The sequence below is a fragment of the Antedon mediterranea genome, chromosome 1 (assembly GCF_964355755.1).
Source record: "Antedon mediterranea chromosome 1, ecAntMedi1.1, whole genome shotgun sequence".
Taxonomy (NCBI): Eukaryota; Metazoa; Echinodermata; class Crinoidea; order Comatulida; family Antedonidae; genus Antedon; species Antedon mediterranea.
The window spans coordinates 20,040,752-20,061,490 of record NC_092670.1 but is presented as its reverse complement, the minus strand read 5'-3'; the positions used below and the strand labels follow the sequence as shown (position 1 = coordinate 20,061,490).

The window sequence follows — 20,739 nt, the reverse complement described above, 5'->3', positions numbered from 1 at the left end:
AGAGAGGAAAGAAAAAAAAAAAAAAAAAAAAAATTAAAAAAAATAATAATAATAATAATGATAATTAATAATAATAATTATAAATAAATAAGGCAGTCAGTTTCTCTCTGTAAAAGAATAACTAAATAGAACAATAATACACAACCAAATACAGTAGAGCTAGCAAAACAGAGTTGGAGGAGCAGAGTCTTCACATATGAAGTTGGCTCCTAATACGAAGAAGAAGAAGAAGAAACAGGCACTGCTTGTCAATCAGGTCCTCACTGACTGGGTATTAACCAATCAATTTACTATTAGATAGGTCACTGATTTTATAAAATAGTTTGCAAGAAATTTGATTTCTGACCTTATACACCAATAAATACTTTAGTGGTTGTTTATAATAATAATCTAAATATTTCTCAATGCTGCTTTATGCAAAGCAATTTAACTAGAACTACAGACACATTAAATAAATACTTTTAAACATGAACAATAGTTTTGTTAGGGAATTGGGATGGCCGTGTGATATTCAATTTATTAAATTTAATGGGAAAGTATATATCTTTCACAAAATTTCGTATGTCATCAGGCAGCGTTTTAAAGGCTGGAAGCCCTTTGAATTGATCGATTTTGGGAACAAAATGGATTGATAGACAATCATGAGTACTTCCGAACAGTGCTATAAATGTATCACGAAAGCATATTAGTGTTTCATGTTTTATTCACCTGTTGTTGGGTGGTGGACATCTTGTAGACAATGTACAGCAGCAACAAACATACATAATTGATACAAATAAACACAATTTAAATTTGATAACTCTACGCGATTTTATACGAGATAAATGCGTAGACTCGGTCATCAATGACCGTCTACTTGATAATATAAACGACGAGCCCGCGGAAGAAAATGTAGCATACAACAGAACTATTAGAAAGAATTAATCGCAAAAGGGTTAGGCCTAAGCCAGATATACCACGGAGTTCAAATATCCCCCGCCATTCCTCTTGATGGATTGAGGCGGCAGGCATCAAAGCGATTTTAAAATTGAATGGAAGCGCATCGAAAATAAATAAAAGATCTTTCTCGGAAGATTCATTGTGGAGGAAAATCTGACTTGCTACATGCGTTTGCATGGTAGGTAGAAATCAACGTGCCGATAAAAATAAAATAATTAACAAATTCTTATCAGATAGATCTACGTAAACGTGTGAAGTAGGACTAAAGAGGTCTTATTTACAGTATATCAGTAGGCCTAATATTCGTATAAAATATCCTAATTTCCACAACTCAGGATTATGTCCATAATGATATCAATAGTAAGAATCTGTTATAGGCCTATGCGTAATTTTTTTTTATTAAGCCACTAATTTTTCATTATCATACATTAAATTCAATTATACCATACACAATTCAGTGATTATTTTACAGTTATTTTCTCATTTTCCCAATTGTCTTTTCTCTTACAGGTAATAACGTGGTACGTGCTTCATGATTGATGGTAAAATTAATTTATACCTGTAACAATAGATTATGGCAAGGCGTTTCGGACCGGACGGAGTCGGAGGAGAAGATTAGGTGGAAGAAATGCTTTCCATGGACTGCACCAGAAGTAATTTCTGGTGTCGAAGTACCATCAGAGCACAGCGCTATTTACGCGTTTGGATACATGTTCAGCCGCATATTACAAAACGAACAACATAAGAATACGGGAAACTGGCGAGATATGCATGCGGCGGCCGTCACCTGCAGAGCTAGCTTGACCACCACCACCTTTTATGTAATAACGTTAGATCATGAATAATTAAAAATTGAATGAACCCACATAAGAAAAAAAAAGTTAAATGAAACTTTGATGGGTTATACTGTAGATGCAAAAAAGGATAATCTGTTGGAAATAAATTTTGTAAACATTTAAAGATCAAAAAAATCAATGTTAAAGGATGAGGAAAATATAATGTTAACAGTAAAAAGTTAGTAAATGTTTGCATAGATAAATCCAAAGAAAAATAAAATGGGACAAACCCATGGGATGGATTTAGTAAACATAAACGTATTATAATTGTATGAAATAAATATGCATGTAGATGAAAAAAAACAACTATGTAAGAAAAAATAAGCTTTGTTAATGAAAATGTGTAATAGATAATATGTATAAAAAGAGGAAACTATGTAATCAATGTGGTTAAATGATAATGTATGTATAAACAAAATGATATATGGAAATAGTTTTTTTAAAGAAAATAAGTAAAAAAAAAGTGGAATGAATCCACATAAGAGAAGAAAGTAAAAAAGTTAAATGAAAATTTAAGAAGTTATAGTGCAAAAAAAGGATAATCTGCTGGAAATAAAAGTTTTGTAAACATTAAAGAACAAAAATATTAATATTAATGTTAAAGGATGAGAACAATATCATGTTAACAGTAAACATTTAGTAAGTAATGAGTATAACAGAGAATATGCATAAATTGTAGCTTTGTTTTCTTTTATTTATTATTAGTTTATGTATATATATATATATTTTTTTTCGTATTCGTATTTAATGTTATATTTCGTGGTGGGTCAAACTTACTGACTGACTTATTATGACTCTCTCCTCACGTGATTACTTCATTGCATTTATTATCCTGTATGTATGTTATTATATTGAGGAAATAAAATTAAATTGAAAATGAAATTATATTTATTTGCAATTATCACGTATTTTGTTCTATTTTACATTGTATAAAATTGTTATAAAACGATGACAACATTACAAAAACAGTTTCTGGGTACAACACTTGTAAAAAAAAAATTGTTTTGTACAAAAACATTGACTGGGTACAAAAACGGTGGCAGGGTATAAAAACAGTGGCAGGGTACAAAAACAGTGGCAGAGTACACAAACAGCGACAGGGTACAAAAACGGTGGCAGGGTACAAAATCGATGGCAGCTGGGTACAAAAACAGTAGCAGGGTACAAAAACAGTAGCAGGGTACAAAAACAGTAGCAGGGTACAAAAACAGTGGCAGGGTACAAAAACGGTGACAGGGTAAAAAATAGATGGCAGCTGGGTACAAAAACAGTAACAGGGTACAAAAACAGTGACAGGGTACAAAAACGGTGGCAGGGTACAAAAACGATGGCAGATGGGTACAAAAACAGTGGCAGGGTACAAAAATAGTGGAAGGGTACAAAAATGGTGGCAGGGTACAAAAACGGTGGCAGGGTACAAAAACGATGGCAGCTGGGTACAAAAAAAGTGGCAGGGTACAAAAACAGTGGCAGGGTACAAAAACAGTGGCAGGGTACAACATCGATGGCAGTTGAGTACAAAAAAATGAGCAGGGTACAAAAACAGTGGAGGGTACAAAAACGGTGGCAGGGTACAAAAACAGTGGAGGGTACAAAAACGGTGACAGGGTACAAAATAGATGGCAGCTGGGTACAAAAACAGTAACAGGGTACAAAAACAGTGACAGGGTACAAAAACGGTGGCAGGGTACAAAAATGATGGCAGATGGGTACAAAAACAGTGGCAGGGTACAAAAATAGTGGAAGGGTACAAAAACGGTGGCAGGGTACAAAAACGGTGGCAGGGTACAAAAACGATGGCAGCTGGGTACAAAAAAAGTGGCAGGGTACAAAAACAGTGGCAGGGTACAAAAACAGTGGCAGGGTACAACATCGATGGCAGTTGAGTACAAAAAAATGAGCAGGGTACAAAAACAGTGGAGGGTACAAAAACGGTGGCAGGGTACAAAAACAGTGGAGGGTACAAAAACGGTGGCAGGGTACAAAAACGGTGGCAGGGTACAAAAACGATAGCAGCTCGGTACAAAAACAGTGGCAGGGTACAAAAACGGTGGCAGGATACAAAAACGATGGCAGGGTACAAAAACAGTGGCAGGGTACAAAAACGGTGGCAGGGTACAAAAACGATGGCAGGGTACAAAAACGATGGCAGCTGGGTACAAAAACAGTGGCAGGGTACAAAAACGGTGGCAGGGTACAAAAATGGTGGCAGTGTACAAAAACAGCGTCACTGATTTTATACAATAGTTCGCGGGAAATCTGATTGCTGACCTTATACAGGAATAAATACTTAGTGGTTGTGATATTCCATTTATTTAATTTAATGGGAAAGTATATCTTTCACAAAATGACTTAAAATATCTTTGTATGTCAGACAGTGTTTAAGAGGCTGGAAGGCCCTGGTGGAAGGGTACAAACAGTGGCAGGGTACAAAAACGATGGCAGCTGGGTACAAAAAAAGTGGCAGGGTACAAAAACAGTGGCAGGGTACAACATCGATGGCAGTTGGGTACAAAAAATGAGCAGGGTACAAAAACAGTGGAGGGTACAAAAATGGTGGCAGGGTACAAAAACGGTGGCAGGGTACAAAAACAGTGGCAGGGTACAACATCGATGGCAGTTGGGTACAAAAAATGAGCAGGGTACAAAAACAGTGCAGGGTACAAAAACGGTGGCAGGGTACAAAAACGATAGCAGCTCGGTACAAAAACAGTGGCAGGGTAAAAAAACGGTGGCAGGATACAAAAACGGTGGCAGGGTACAAAAACAGTGGCAGGGTACAAAAACGGTGGCAGGGTACAAAAACGATGGCAGGGTACAAAAACAATGGCAGCTGAGTACAATAACAGTCGCAGGGTACGTAAACAGTGGCAAAGTACACAAACAGTAGCAGGGTACAAAAACGGTTGCAGGGTACAAAAAAAGTGGCAGGGTACAAAAACGGTGGCAGTACAAAATCGATGGCAGCTAAATGTATCACGAAAGCATATCAGTGTTTCATGTTTTATTCACCTGTTGTTGGGTGGTGGACATCTTGTAGACAATGTACAGCAGCAACAAACATACATAATTGATACAAATAAACACAATTTAAATTTGATAACTCTACGCGATTTTATACGAGATAAATGCGTAGACTCGGTCATCAATGACCGTCTACTTGATAATATAAACGACGAGCCCGCGGAAGAAAATGTAGCATACAACAGAACTATTAGAAAGAATTAATCGCAAAAGGGTTAGGCCTAAGCCAGATATACCACGGAGTTCAAATATCCCCCGCCATTCCTCTTGATGGATTGAGGCGGCAGGCATCAAAGCGATTTTAAAATTGAATGGAAGCGCATCGAAAATAAATAAAAGATCTTTCTCGGAAGATTCATTGTGGAGGAAAATCTGACTTGCTACATGCGTTTGCATGGTAGGTAGAAATCAACGTGCCGATAAAAATAAAATAATTAACAAATTCTTATCAGATAGATCTACGTAAACGTGTGAAGTAGGACTAAAGAGGTCTTATTTACAGTATATCAGTAGGCCTAATATTCGTATAAAATATCCTAATTTCCACAACTCAGGATTATGTCCATAATGATATCAATAGTAAGAATCTGTTATAGGCCTATGCGTAATTTTTTTTTATTAAGCCACTAATTTTTCATTATCATACATTAAATTCAATTATACCATACACAATTCAGTGATTATTTTACAGTTATTTTCTCATTTTCCCAATTGTCTTTTCTCTTACAGGTAATAACGTGGTACGTGCTTCATGATTGATGGTAAAATTAATTTATACCTGTAACAATAGATTATGGCAAGGCGTTTCGGACCGGACGGAGTCGGAGGAGAAGATTAGGTGGAAGAAATGCTTTCCATGGACTGCACCAGAAGTAATTTCTGGTGTCGAAGTACCATCAGAGCACAGCGCTATTTACGCGTTTGGATACATGTTCAGCCGCATATTACAAAACGAACAACATAAGAATACGGGAAACTGGCGAGATATGCATGCGGCGGCCGTCACCTGCAGAGCTAGCTTGACCACCACCACCTTTTATGTAATAACGTTAGATCATGAATAATTAAAAATTGAATGAACCCACATAAGAAAAAAAAAGTTAAATGAAACTTTGATGGGTTATACTGTAGATGCAAAAAAGGATAATCTGTTGGAAATAAATTTTGTAAACATTTAAAGATCAAAAAAATCAATGTTAAAGGATGAGGAAAATATAATGTTAACAGTAAAAAGTTAGTAAATGTTTGCATAGATAAATCCAAAGAAAAATAAAATGGGACAAACCCATGGGATGGATTTAGTAAACATAAACGTATTATAATTGTATGAAATAAATATGCATGTAGATGAAAAAAAACAACTATGTAAGAAAAAATAAGCTTTGTTAATGAAAATGTGTAATAGATAATATGTATAAAAAGAGGAAACTATGTAATCAATGTGGTTAAATGATAATGTATGTATAAACAAAATGATATATGGAAATAGTTTTTTTAAAGAAAATAAGTAAAAAAAAAAGTGGAATGAATCCACATAAGAGAAGAAAGTAAAAAAGTTAAATGAAAATTTAAGAAGTTATAGTGCAAAAAAAGGATAATCTGCTGGAAATAAAAGTTTTGTAAACATTAAAGAACAAAAATATTAATATTAATGTTAAAGGATGAGAACAATATCATGTTAACAGTAAACATTTAGTAAGTAATGAGTATAACAGAGAATATGCATAAATTGTAGCTTTGTTTTCTTTTATTTATTATTAGTTTATGTATATATATATATATTTTTTTTCGTATTCGTATTTAATGTTATATTTCGTGGTGGGTCAAACTTACTGACTGACTTATTATGACTCTCTCCTCACGTGATTACTTCATTGCATTTATTATCCTGTATGTATGTTATTATATTGAGGAAATAAAATTAAATTGAAAATGAAATTATATTTATTTGCAATTATCACGTATTTTGTTCTATTTTACATTGTATAAAATTGTTATAAAACGATGACAACATTACAAAAACAGTTTCTGGGTACAACACTTGTAAAAAAAAAATTGTTTTGTACAAAAACATTGACTGGGTACAAAAACGGTGGCAGGGTATAAAAACAGTGGCAGGGTACAAAAACAGTGGCAGAGTACACAAACAGCGACAGGGTACAAAAACGGTGGCAGGGTACAAAATCGATGGCAGCTGGGTACAAAAACAGTAGCAGGGTACAAAAACAGTAGCAGGGTACAAAAACAGTAGCAGGGTACAAAAACAGTGGCAGGGTACAAAAACGGTGACAGGGTAAAAAATAGATGGCAGCTGGGTACAAAAACAGTAACAGGGTACAAAAACAGTGACAGGGTACAAAAACGGTGGCAGGGTACAAAAACGATGGCAGATGGGTACAAAAACAGTGGCAGGGTACAAAAATAGTGGAAGGGTACAAAAATGGTGGCAGGGTACAAAAACGGTGGCAGGGTACAAAAACGATGGCAGCTGGGTACAAAAAAAGTGGCAGGGTACAAAAACAGTGGCAGGGTACAAAAACAGTGGCAGGGTACAACATCGATGGCAGTTGAGTACAAAAAAATGAGCAGGGTACAAAAACAGTGGAGGGTACAAAAACGGTGGCAGGGTACAAAAACAGTGGAGGGTACAAAAACGGTGACAGGGTACAAAATAGATGGCAGCTGGGTACAAAAACAGTAACAGGGTACAAAAACAGTGACAGGGTACAAAAACGGTGGCAGGGTACAAAAATGATGGCAGATGGGTACAAAAACAGTGGCAGGGTACAAAAATAGTGGAAGGGTACAAAAACGGTGGCAGGGTACAAAAACGGTGGCAGGGTACAAAAACGATGGCAGCTGGGTACAAAAAAAGTGGCAGGGTACAAAAACAGTGGCAGGGTACAAAAACAGTGGCAGGGTACAACATCGATGGCAGTTGAGTACAAAAAAATGAGCAGGGTACAAAAACAGTGGAGGGTACAAAAACGGTGGCAGGGTACAAAAACAGTGGAGGGTACAAAAACGGTGGCAGGGTACAAAAACGGTGGCAGGGTACAAAAACGATAGCAGCTCGGTACAAAAACAGTGGCAGGGTACAAAAACGGTGGCAGGATACAAAAACGATGGCAGGGTACAAAAACAGTGGCAGGGTACAAAAACGGTGGCAGGGTACAAAAACGATGGCAGGGTACAAAAACGATGGCAGCTGGGTACAAAAACAGTGGCAGGGTACAAAAACGGTGGCAGGGTACAAAAATGGTGGCAGTGTACAAAAACAGCGTCACTGATTTTATACAATAGTTCGCGGGAAATCTGATTGCTGACCTTATACAGGAATAAATACTTAGTGGTTGTGATATTCCATTTATTTAATTTAATGGGAAAGTATATCTTTCACAAAATGACTTAAAATATCTTTGTATGTCAGACAGTGTTTAAGAGGCTGGAAGGCCCTGGTGGAAGGGTACAAACAGTGGCAGGGTACAAAAACGATGGCAGCTGGGTACAAAAAAAGTGGCAGGGTACAAAAACAGTGGCAGGGTACAACATCGATGGCAGTTGGGTACAAAAAATGAGCAGGGTACAAAAACAGTGGAGGGTACAAAAATGGTGGCAGGGTACAAAAACGGTGGCAGGGTACAAAAACAGTGGCAGGGTACAACATCGATGGCAGTTGGGTACAAAAAATGAGCAGGGTACAAAAACAGTGCAGGGTACAAAAACGGTGGCAGGGTACAAAAACGATAGCAGCTCGGTACAAAAACAGTGGCAGGGTAAAAAAACGGTGGCAGGATACAAAAACGGTGGCAGGGTACAAAAACAGTGGCAGGGTACAAAAACGGTGGCAGGGTACAAAAACGATGGCAGGGTACAAAAACAATGGCAGCTGAGTACAATAACAGTCGCAGGGTACGTAAACAGTGGCAAAGTACACAAACAGTAGCAGGGTACAAAAACGGTTGCAGGGTACAAAAAAAGTGGCAGGGTACAAAAACGGTGGCAGTACAAAATCGATGGCAGCTGGGTACAAAAACGGTGGCAGGGTACAAAAACGATGGCAGATGGGTACAAAAACAGTGGCAAGGTACAAAAATAGTGGCAGGGTACAAAAACGGTGACATGGTACAAAAACGGTATCAGGGTACAAAAACAGAGACAGGGTATGACAAGCAGTGGTCTAGGGTACAAAAACTTGTGTTGTATACAAAGTGTTTGGGAAAAAAGACGATGACAGTGGTACAAAAACGGTGGCAGGGATACAAAAACGGTGGCAGGATACAAAAACGGTGGCAGGCTATAAAAACAGTCGCAGGGTACAAAAACAGTCACAGGGTACAAAAACGGTGGCAGGGTATAAAAAGAGTGGCAGGGTACAAAAACAGTGGCAGGGTACAAACACGATGGCAGCTGGGTACAAAAACTGGAGCATGGTACAAAAACAGTAGCAGGGTACAAAAACGGTGGCAGGGTACAAAACAGTTGCAGGGAACAAAAACGGTGTCAGGGTACAAAAACAGAGACGGTACGACCAAGCAGTGGTCTAGGATACAAAAACTTGTGTTGTATACAAAGTTTCTGGGAAAAAATAAGATTGCAGGGATACAAAAATGGTGGCAGGGATACAAAACAGTGGCAGGGTACACAAAATTGTGTTGTACTAAAACAGTGGCAGGGTAAAAAACATACACACTTATTTTTAGCATTTTACGAAAAAAAATATCAGAGTATTCATCACAGAGCTAAACAAATGAAGGAAAGGGTCAGAACATGTGACTCTGGCAGATAACAGATAACATTACTTTTCAAGAGTGATAAGAAAAAAGGAAACATATTATATTCAATTTGTTAACCTAAATATATCTTTCATTTTTAATTTAAGATAATTATTTACATGATGATAAAACTTTTGAATGTGTATTAATTTAAATTGGTTATCATCACTTGGCGTTTATTTTTGTTTATATGTTTATTTTAGGGTTCTTTCATAGGTCAATCATTTTTTTCCATTAAAATTTAAAAATTGGCTATTTGTAGTTTATTGTATTAATCTTTATGGTTTATTTTACATCATTTATATCTCAATGTATATTGCATTATTGTTCTTATCTTTGATTAAATATTAATATTATGTACTGTAGTAGGCCTATACACATTTTTAAAAATGCTCAACAAAGTCTCAAACCACATAAAATCTAAAAGTTGAAACTGAATATTTAATGGCCCATGAGAATTCTAGGTAGCCCGCGCAAAGGTCATCGAGGCCAAAGAGAATGACTCAAGCTCTTCCATGCGAATCATCTCAGGTTAGACCAACCTCCAGTGGGCAGGACTTGTAGTTAGAACTTGTGGCTCAAATGACACTCCAGGGCAATAAAATCACAATAACTTACAAAGCACTGACAGTAATTGCTTGTCAAAACCAAATTGCCTAACCGTAACGCTAACGTAGCCTGGTCCGCGTAATGAACGGTGTTCTCGTAAAGACCTATCTGTCGAGTAGGGGTGTGTAGGCCTACTGCATGCAGCCCCGGATTGTAGGCGATGCATTGCAGTCGATTTGGGCCAATAGGACAATCGGATTTTCCTCAATAAATATGATCATGCAATAAAAAAGATAATATAGGCTATCACCAGGTGTTCAAACAGGCACGAAACGTTAATTATTTATTAAATATTGACTCTTTTTTTATTTCATAATCCGGGAGAAAGTTACTCCATGAAACACGACAGTATCTTGTTTGATTTGGCTACTGTATTATGTAAAGCTCTGAAACTAGTTTGACATCCGATGTCCATATGGGCCCCGATATGGGCACATCACATAAAGTTTGATAGTGTAGACAGAGCTTTAAAAAATATTTTAAAATCTCTCCGCGCATAAGGTTCTTTATTATTTTATTGAACACAACACAATGTAAACGAATAAGTCTACTCCATGTAAGCACTCCCAAAAGCAAGCAGCAGTATTATAGGCTACCTAAATGGATAAAGCTATGCCAATTTTCCTTTTCAAGTATTTTGTATTGGTTGAGACTAACATAAAAATAAATTTTAAAAACCTATAAATTAACAGACAGGTTTAATTCATTTTTGAAATAATTCCACTTCGTTCAGTCAGTTTTCCTGCATTTCTTAAATTATAGAGGAATCTAAAAAGTTATTCCTCCTTACATTTAAGTATACTGCTGTGCATTAAATAAATAACCGATTAAAATTGTTATGATACAGTTGTTTAATTTATTTATAAATCAGTTTTATGTGGAGGAATATTAAAAACTATCATGGCTAATGGCGGCGCCCTAACATAAAGGTCAAGAAAAGGTTTGTTTTTTTTAATAACACGGCGAGACTTGCTGAGACGTGACACGTGTTGTAAGTTTTTATCATAAACCATAAAACACTAACATAAATGTTAATATTGTTATAATTTGTCTAATAGTTTTCGAAATATGTACGTTGATGATTATTCCACTAATTTTTCTGTACACTATAGGGTGGTAAATGTTCTTGAATAGAGGGCTCTAGCTAGCTAGGCCGACGATCGACTGCTTTTCGTTTGTTGACGCTGCTGTCTTAAGCGGGCCCGGGATACGGCGCGCATGACGGGATTCCTGTGGTCTGCAGACCCTGGCTAGGCTTAACAAATATACTTGATTCGCGCTAATAGACTCTAGTACTCGGTCTAACTTATGTAGTACTAATATGCTCTATTTCTCTTTTTAAGTATTTGATTGGATCTTTTAAAATTAAGGCAACGGAAATAAAAATAGTATTACTATTATTAGTATGGTTTATCTCAATATCGGAGAATGATGATTAAATAATAATTAAATTAAAGTCTAATGAGTTTCGAACCTTTGCTAAATTCAAACAAAAAGTTAATACCGATTTGTTTAAAGCCCCATTCCCTACGTTTTTTAGATCTAATTTAAGATCACAAACTATATTTAATGTAAAAATAATGGCGCTAGTTCCGTTTCGCACCTGTCGTTTATTTCGACTCAAAATTGGTTAAGTAACTTTATCGTGAGTACCACACCTTAGAATTAGGCCTCAAAAATACTTTTACGAAGGCGATCACACAAAAAGTAAAAAATAAATCCTTTAAATTGATGAATTTACAGACGTGTTTCTCGCACATCGGTTCGTGAATTTCGCATACTCCATGTTCAATGTTGTTGTTTCTATGGAGCGCCAAAAGAGCAATCATAATAGAGGGCTAAAAACCTCAGTAAATTTCGTATATTTAATGCATTTATTGGTGAAAATTACGTTCAATTTTATCATATTTTGTCAATGTCAATGCAACAAAAATATTACTGTTGATACTGTACATGGTTTTTGCAGGAGCTTTTAGGAATGAAAATCGACAAATTCATCATCATATTACATGTACTGTATGTACTGTAGGGGTATACCTTAATCTAAATAATATGCCTCTTAGTCTTAGTCTTAGTCTTAGGCCTAGGGTTGGTTGCTATTTGAAAACAGCAAATTATTAGCAGTAAAATGTTACAGCATTTTTATTGACAAAATATATTAAAATTAAACGTGTATTTCAATAATAAATGCATAGACGCATTCCACTGAGGTTTTAACCATCTATTGTTGTTGCTCTTTTGGCGCTCCATAGAAACGAAAATATTGAACTTCGAGTATGCTAAATTCGCGGCGAACGCTATGCGAGAAACATGTCTGTAAAATCATCAATTTAAGGATTTATTTGTTACTTTTTATGTGATTCTTCTTCATAAAAGTACTTATGAGGCCCAATTTTAAGGTGTGGTATTCACAATAAGTTGCTTAACAATTTGGAGTCAAAAGGAAGTCGAAATAAAAACAGGTGCGAAACGGAACTAGCGCCAAAATAATACTATAATGGTCCTATTGCGATAACTTTTTTCGTCTTTAAACGGTTAAAAATGTGAAAAATAAGTCGATTCTAATAATTATAGCGGCCCGCTATAAATCCCAAAATGCATTGCGCGCGGATTGATATTTTTGTTTTTCACCTGTAATTCGCCCACTTTTCGATCGATCGTGAGGCCAAAACAAATGGAAGACTCCTAACTTTTCAGCAAAAATACCGGGTTTTCCCCAATTTGTATCAACGGAGTCTGGCAAAAATAGAAAGAAAATTAATGCAGCAACTATACAACGTCAGGCTAGGTATATAGCTCGCGTACGATGTTCGTACGTTACCGATGTTTACCAGCTAGGCCTACAAAACTAAGCCTAGCTAGGCTAGGCCTAAGACCGTCCACGAGAGGTCGATCGCCGTGAGCTACTTAGGTTGTGCATTGTTTCTCACTTTTTATCATAATTTACCATAAAACGTACATTTAAGACAAGGAATGACATGGTTTAATGTTTTTAAAGTGATATATATGTATTATTTTCCAAAAAACGTCCAAAATTGCAGGGAAGGGGTCTTTAACCAGCTGGATGGCTCAATATGTTGTAGTGGGGAGCTTAGGCAAAAAATAAATATTAATGTTTAGCCTTCCCACCTGCTTCTGTTTGGACACCTCGTTTTATGCTAACATAAAAGTCAATATAATATATAATACTCCATCGTTTTCATTTTCACAATAACCCTGTCTGTATGTAAATACATGTACATTGTGCAGTCTCGGAAGCAATATGCGGCTGGAAAATCAGTCTAGGACACTTGTTGTAGACAGCGTATTCTGATTGCGGATTTTAATAGCATGACAGACATCTTTTGGAAAAAAAGGGCCTCTTTCATTTTTGGATGAAAGCAGGATGCTAAACATGTTTTTTTTTTAAATTTTGCCTTATACTATAGGTGTTGTGATTTTTAGGTAGCACTGCTACCAAGCAACTAGACTTACCTTATCAGTCCCACTCTCCTAATCACACGATTAGTAGAGCAAGACCAAGTGTGAATAATTATTGGTTTTTGTTTCGTCCTCTTGGTGTTCTTCTGCAAATAGACTGGATTGGGCGGCGGTCGAGGTCCCATGTTAAATCTGCATACCCTGTGTATGGAAATCAGGCTATCGGGGCAACACCTTCGTTCAGCGGTGGTCTGTTCACCCAGCAGGTGCCGTTTACATGTTTGAATAGCGGGTGAACCTTCAGGGTTGAACGGCTCCGTTCACCCGGACTTGCCAGAGCACCTCTTGATCCATCTCGGATATGTTCGTTTAACTAGTATTTGCCACCGGTAACTGATCCACATCCGAGGATGAAGAGAATGTTCGTACATGCCCCGTGATACCACACATCGCAATAGTCGCATTGTATCATAAACGAGCCGGCGACAAATGATACAACAGATGTGTTTATCAAAGTAATTAACTTAACGTCAATGTCGGACGACTTAAGATTATCCAAGAGTTGTGCAAAGTGTAGGCCATTTGTCGTCTTCATGTCAGATATTGTAGCAAGTGTTGCTTTAACAAGGGGTTGGATCAAACAATGTTAGAATTCTCGAGCCTGAAATGCCTTGCAGAGGCGACTGACGTGTGGCAATATATTGCAAAGAAGCAACATCATTTCAATGAAAGTCCTTGCTAAATGAAATAGTCCATTGGCCTTTGCGTCACTGCGTTCTTCACCTTCTCTTTCCAAGCTTACAAGTGTACTTACAAAGCTTTCTTTCAAACGGGAAACTGAATGTTAAATGCTAAGCCATCGCGTAGATGATGGTTCGATGGGTTTCAATACCTTTTTTTAACAAAATAACATATTTCAAGTTTGATTTAATTAATCTTCATTTTTCATGTTTTTGGGGGACAATATATCTTTAAATCCTCATTGATGTTTAATCCCAGTTGTGTCCAACAGCGGCTCAAAGTTTGTGATATGTGGGTGTTATGTTTCATACACCCTAAAGACACTAAACAACAGTACACAGGTATTACATACACAACTCAGTCAGGTGTGGATTCCAAGTGCATGAGGCATTTATTGTCAACAGCCTATTATGCTTTTCTATATACAATATCAATGCGCGTAGACCAATTACCCATGTCTTAATATTGTTGTTGCCACCAGGCACGCCCCTCCCTTTTCCCCAACCGCTGCGGTCTCCTTCGGTGTTGAACCCACCCAGACCTGCCAGGTGCACCTCCTCCATCTCACTAGTCACACTAAAATACGCCCTGTGCCGGAGGTAGGCTGTATGTACGCCTTCCGTAAAACCATAGTTAGCCAGAAGCATTACCTAAACATCTCAAAATAAAGCCACAGAAGCCTATTAAATTGGGCCGTCGTTGGCAAGTAGCCAGGAGCCACTACCAAGCCCACCGCACAGCCATGCCTCGTCAAGTCATTGATCTCCCGTTCGGTGGAATACCTAGTTGAATCGCTAGTGCAAACAGGGCAATCCCGCCTACCACTTCTCAGCTGCATCGCTCACTCCACGTCCCAGAGGTCCGCATGCTAAGAAAGTTGTATCTCATTCTCTGCAACCTATCAAAAATAAAGCAGGCGTCGAACACCTTTGGTGTCCAGTCAAATGAGGCCGATGTCCCCTGCACAACCAGTGGCACAGCCACTGATTGTCCACCCTTGAGTGCCGGAGCATCGTGCTTGGTCGGTTGTTCTCCGTATCCTTTTCCATAGGCTCTCCTCTTCCTCAGCCTGATTACCACACCCCTCCACCACATCTGAACCAAACGAGGTGATGAGGCTCACCACACAATGCCAGTGTATAATGGCAGACGGGTGGCAGAGCTATCGTACAATACAAGATCACCAAATCCTCTAATTACCCTTTCCAGCATCTTGATATGGCGCTGTAGGTTGTCATATCCAGTAGTAGGACATCGGTGCCATCTCTCATCATGTGCTGGACGTTCTAGTCCTGCCTTTCATCTTCCGGTGTCTTCCCTTTTACGAGGCACACCTGACCTCCGCCATCCAGTTGAGTGCCCGTCACTGCACTCTAGCCCTCCTGTACCTGAATCAGTGTAAGTTTAAAGTTGTTAATATGAAATCATTGAAGAACTTGAGAGAGATTGTTGAGATGATCTCCAAATGTTTTACCGAGCATGACAATTTCATCGAGAAATGCCAATACAATATCGCACGTCAGTCCCTGAAGTACCAAACCCATGGCACGGGAGAAAGTCACAGGACAATTGGAAAGACCAAAGGGCACTTTTAACGAATTCATACAGACCATGCTTGGTGATAAACGCCATCTTCTTCCGATCTTTAATCTTTATTTGCCAGCAGCCCCAAATTGTGTCTACGGTAGTTTAGAAAACCAGATTATCCCCGACTGTGTATCAAGGCAATCACAATTCAGAGGTAATGGATACGCATCTTTAGTAGTGTTGTTGAGAGCCCGATCATGCTTCCATACCAACACAGGAGGTGATGGTTGAATAACCGCAGCTTTCTCCTCTTCTCCGCAAAGCGTAGAAGAGTATGGCATAGCCGTTGCCTGATTGTTGTTGCATCGCCAGTGTTGATGCTGTGTTCAATTTCACCAAAGGTGCCGATGTCGAATTGATGAGCAATGAAGATGTTCTGGTAATCAATAGTTTGGTGAGCGCATTCAACCTCTATGTCGAAAGCTTAGATCTCGAAGAGTTTAACAATAACATGCCTACAAGGTGTGCTGGCACCCCCTCAGGTTGATTACTGTCATCATCCACTGTCCTAATAAATCAATTAATAGTAGGGCAAGACCAAGTGTAAATAATTTAATTATTGGTTTTTGTTCCATCCTTTCCTCTTGGTGTTCTGCTGCAAATAGACCAGATCAAGCAGCGTCAAGGTCCCACGTTGACATCTCCCGTGTCTGCATGCAAGTCAGACTATCAGGGCGACGCCCTCGTTCGGCGGAAGGGGTGTCCTGTTCCCCCTGCAGGTGCCATTCACAACATAGGTCTAGGGGTTGCTAGTTTGAATTTCTGCTTGACAGAAATGTGGGTTTTGTTTGAACACACAACCATTTGCCTGGAGGGATGATTAGGCTTCCTCAATTAGCAATTTTTACATGCCGGTTGACGTCTTTGCTCTATGCTATATATAGATATTTTAAAATATCGTTTTGCTATAGTTTAAGGTGTAAATATAAAACTGGCCTAGTAATTATTTGTTTTGTTTGATCTATCAATAGATGCAATTTTAAAAGTGATTTTAAAGAAGTTGAAATGCATGGAAAGGAGGCATCTACCTCAGGCAAGAGTGTGCGGTTTGGTGGAAAAGTTGCAGAGACCCTTGCAGAATATAAACAGGTAATGGCCACTGGAGTTCAATATTATTCTTTTAGTATTTACAATGGTTTCCAATATTCCTTTAAAAGGAAATACTTAAAATGTATTTATTGATCAAAAAATATTTCAATGCAGTCATTTGTTCAACTTACTTTAGTTGTGTTTGCTGCCCTCTGAATAGTGATGATAAATTCTGAGGTTCGGTAATCTTACTCATTTCTTCGTGAAATGATTTCATTGATAAATGTGTATATTATGGGGAGTAATTAATTTAAGGCTTATTAACCAAAATGTCATGAATCTCATTACTCTACACTATCCAGCATGTTCTTAATTTGTATTGATTTATTATTTAAACATACTGTAGTTACATCTTGCAGTGTGTATCAAAGGGATTTTTAAAAGAACACACATTTTGCACAAAACCCTGGCCCATTCAACCAAAAGGTTGAGTCCATCGCTCTTTTTAAATCTCTCTGGTTGATAACTATGTTTAAGAAACCGATTTAAATCTCTCTGGTTGATAACTGAATACTGAATACTGAAATGCTTTATTTGTCCATCATCATCATAAAATAACAACAGAAATTCTTCTTGAAGATTGACAATTATTAGTAAAATAATAACTATGTTTAAGAAACCGATATGTGATGATCAACATTGACAGTGATACATGTCATTTGCTTTTTCTATCAATAGAGGGCATTAGATTCTGAATTGTTTTACATCACAGTATGTTAAATAGTTGTTTGTTCTGCCAATTTTACATATCACATTCAGTAGGTCGTCAGTGAACACTTAAAAAATGAATTTCATGATTCTGTTTAATTTTTATTATGTAATATTTAATATTTATTTTAAAATAATTTTTCAAAAAAAATGTTTTCAACAGGAATGTAATGATATCAAGGTTTATTTTTAACATTTAAAATTTATAGAAGAAAATACAGTAGTTTAATATTTATAAATAAAGTGTGCTTTAAATTGCATTATATTTGACTAAACTACTGTTTTAGTAATCAGTACTAAACAATGTATATTTTAAATACCTTGTGATCCTATCTAAATACAATGGAACCCTCTCATTTGGAACACCTGGAGACACTCTCCCATGAAACGAACAAGGGGAAATACATCTTAATAGCAGGGGACACCTCTAAAAAGGAGACATTTTGATAACAATGATTTAATTTAATTAATAGTATTAGTAGAGTTGAAAAAAGTTATTTTAAAATATCAATTGAAATATTAGATTTAATATGTAATCAGACATTTGAATCAGTCCTATTACAGTATGTTTGCGTATACAACCACAAGTATGCATTACGTATTAAGTATTGTGCATTAACGTTTATGTTGGACACTTGTTTACTGTCCGTGATGTTGAAAACATTCAGTACATTAGTAATAGTACTGTATCCAATAATTAGATTAAATAGTTTCAGAATCTCTACTGAGTGTTGCTATCTGTCAATGTACAGCTTAGACATGAATACATCAACCAATTCATTTCACACCAAGTTGAACAAGAAATATTTCTTACAAAAAACGCTGCTCGACATTTAAAAATTAATCATTGTTCTTTCTTCAGATATATTTATGATTAATTATTAAAAAGATATCCTTTAATCCCCAAAATACATACAAATCAAAGACATTTCTTTAATTATGAATCACATGCCCATTTAAAATTAAAAATGGTAAATTTTTAACTTTAATGTGCTGTGTGTGTGTGTGTGGCAGCAGCAGCTGGGATTTATAAATTATAGTAGAGTTTACAAAGTTGCAAAACTGTCGGCCTTAGATACTATAACTAGAGCAGCAGCATGAAAACTAGATATAATGAATAGTAAATAAACTTACTACTTTAAAAAAACAATTAAATTTATTTACTATCATTTATATCTAGTTTTTCAACATGATGTAAAATAAGATTTGGTAGATTTATTCACGTCTACAGTAAGCTGTATATTCATAGAAACACTCAGTAGAGATTTTAATAATTACATTAGACACAATCGTTGTATTAGGGTGAAATTCATTTGATGTTGTTGACTTAGCTAGGTCCTATAATCAAATTGAGATCTTGCGACATTGTACTATGTTTATGTTAAACTTATGTAGTTTGCATCACATTATACTGTAAAAGTGACATAATAAATAGTGCAGGTGATTCAAATTACTGTGACTGGTAGAGGGAAAAATCAGCACTATGGCCATGTTACACAGACTATCTGAATAAAACTTAATCACACAAAACTCTTTTGCCATTTTTCCTCTGAGGGTGAGTAAAAAATGTCTACATCCATGCAGTCGTCCTTTCCGCGTCTAAGGCCTCTTGATTTTTTTTCCTGTTTATTCGTAGAAATTTCTGAAGACCCAGTCTGTACTCTTTACTAAACACAAAATATATGACTGCGTTAATCAGAGTACCAACCTGTGCCCACCATGGTATAAAAAAACCGATCCAATGTGGTTCTGATTTACCGTTTGCGAAATTATTCCGATAAACACTCAAACCGGTGAACGGCAGCCAAGTAATGTTGAAAGCAAATGTTATTATTAAAAGCATTTTCAAAGCCTTCATGTTCTTTCCGGCAACTTTTGATTTTTTATTGGTAGCATTGCTTGATATTGCATTGACTTGAGCCTCTATGGCAGTCGCGTGGCGGCGTGAAATTCTCAAGAGCTGTACGTAAGAGAAGAACATTATCGTCGTTGCTGGAAATAAGATAAGCGCTATTAAACACATTGTGTAGGCTTGGCTTGCTTTGAGATTTGGACTGCATAGGTATGAGTCGGGCATGTATTTAGCGCCAAGCGAGAAAAAGACGGGCAGACCAAACAGAAAACTGACAATCCAGATTATTACATTGATTATTAGGCATTTACGAATGTTCATGAATTGCATGTACCGCATGTGATAGTAGATAGATACGTATCGGTCGAGATTCAACATTGCTTGTGTGACGATAGAAACATCTGATGCTTGTACCAACACAAATGCTTGTGCTTCGCAAAGTGCTTTGTGAAACGGGAAATTATCCGCTGTGATAATAGATGGATAAATAGACCATGTGAAAATGATTCCTGTTATAAATCCGGCGCAGGATAGAGATCGCAAATACATTCCCATGTTGTTCTGGAAAGAAGGAAGCTGCGATAGTAGAACAAAATTGACGGCATTTATTACAAGGGTGAGCAGACAAATGAGGATCACCAGGAACACTTCAATTACCTTGAACACAATGTGCAGTTCATCATGACTTTCTTCTTCGAGATCTGCAGAGCAATTTCCGCAATAACTTTCATTGTCCATATTGCACATTCTTTATTTATAGTTATTTGTTTGTTGTTTTTTATTTGTTTAAATTGCACACTTTTAATTTGATATATTGTTTAGTAAAGTTTTTCCTGTGTTTCCAAAAGTAAAGTTTTGCCAAATATTGTTTCTACAAATTTGTATTGTTGAGTATATAGTTTGGTAGACAACAGTGTATCAACAATGTATACGACTTTGCTTATTGAAAAAGCTTTAGTGAAGCTATGCTATGTCCCAGCATTGTATTATATGTAGGGTTTTGATTATCTGCTCATAAATTTGTTCCTTAAACTGAAGAGTGCTGCAGTCCTACATTTTCTCAGGACCCCTTTTTTCTTTCTGAAAAAGAAGAAAAATAACAATTTATAAATTTCATCCCTCCAAATATTCATATTTTCCATCTCCAAGGTGCAGTAAA

At 36.9% G+C, this 20,739-nt stretch overlaps 2 protein-coding genes across 4 annotated transcripts in view; one reads left to right on the top strand and one right to left on the bottom strand.

Moving 5' to 3' along the window:
- Positions 1–11,146: 11,146 nt before the first annotated feature.
- Positions 11,147–20,739, top strand: part of LOC140061111 (RNA polymerase I-specific transcription initiation factor RRN3-like) — a 28,553-nt gene continuing 18,960 nt past the window's right edge. For 2 of the 3 annotated variants that reach the window (XM_072107581.1, XM_072107565.1), the window contains exons 1-2: positions 11,147–11,174; positions 16,903–17,020. In XM_072107581.1, the coding sequence (XP_071963682.1) occupies positions 16,937–17,020 (84 nt within the window). In that variant the 5' untranslated portion in view covers positions 11,147–11,174; positions 16,903–16,936. Of the gene's footprint in view, positions 11,175–16,766; positions 17,021–20,739 lie in introns of those variants that run through there. The other variant, XM_072107573.1, reaches the window with a different exon arrangement.
- LOC140047733 (probable G-protein coupled receptor 21) lies at positions 18,939–20,360 on the bottom strand. The gene has a single exon (XM_072092771.1). The coding sequence runs from the start codon at positions 20,325–20,327 to the stop codon at positions 19,299–19,301; it is 1,029 nt and encodes a 342-aa protein (XP_071948872.1). The 5' UTR covers positions 20,328–20,360; the 3' UTR covers positions 18,939–19,298.

Excerpts from the sequence above, each read along its gene's own strand:
- LOC140047733 (XM_072092771.1), bottom strand. The coding sequence starts at position 20,327 with ATGTGCAATATGGACAATGAAAGTTATTGCGGAAATTGCTCTGCAGAT.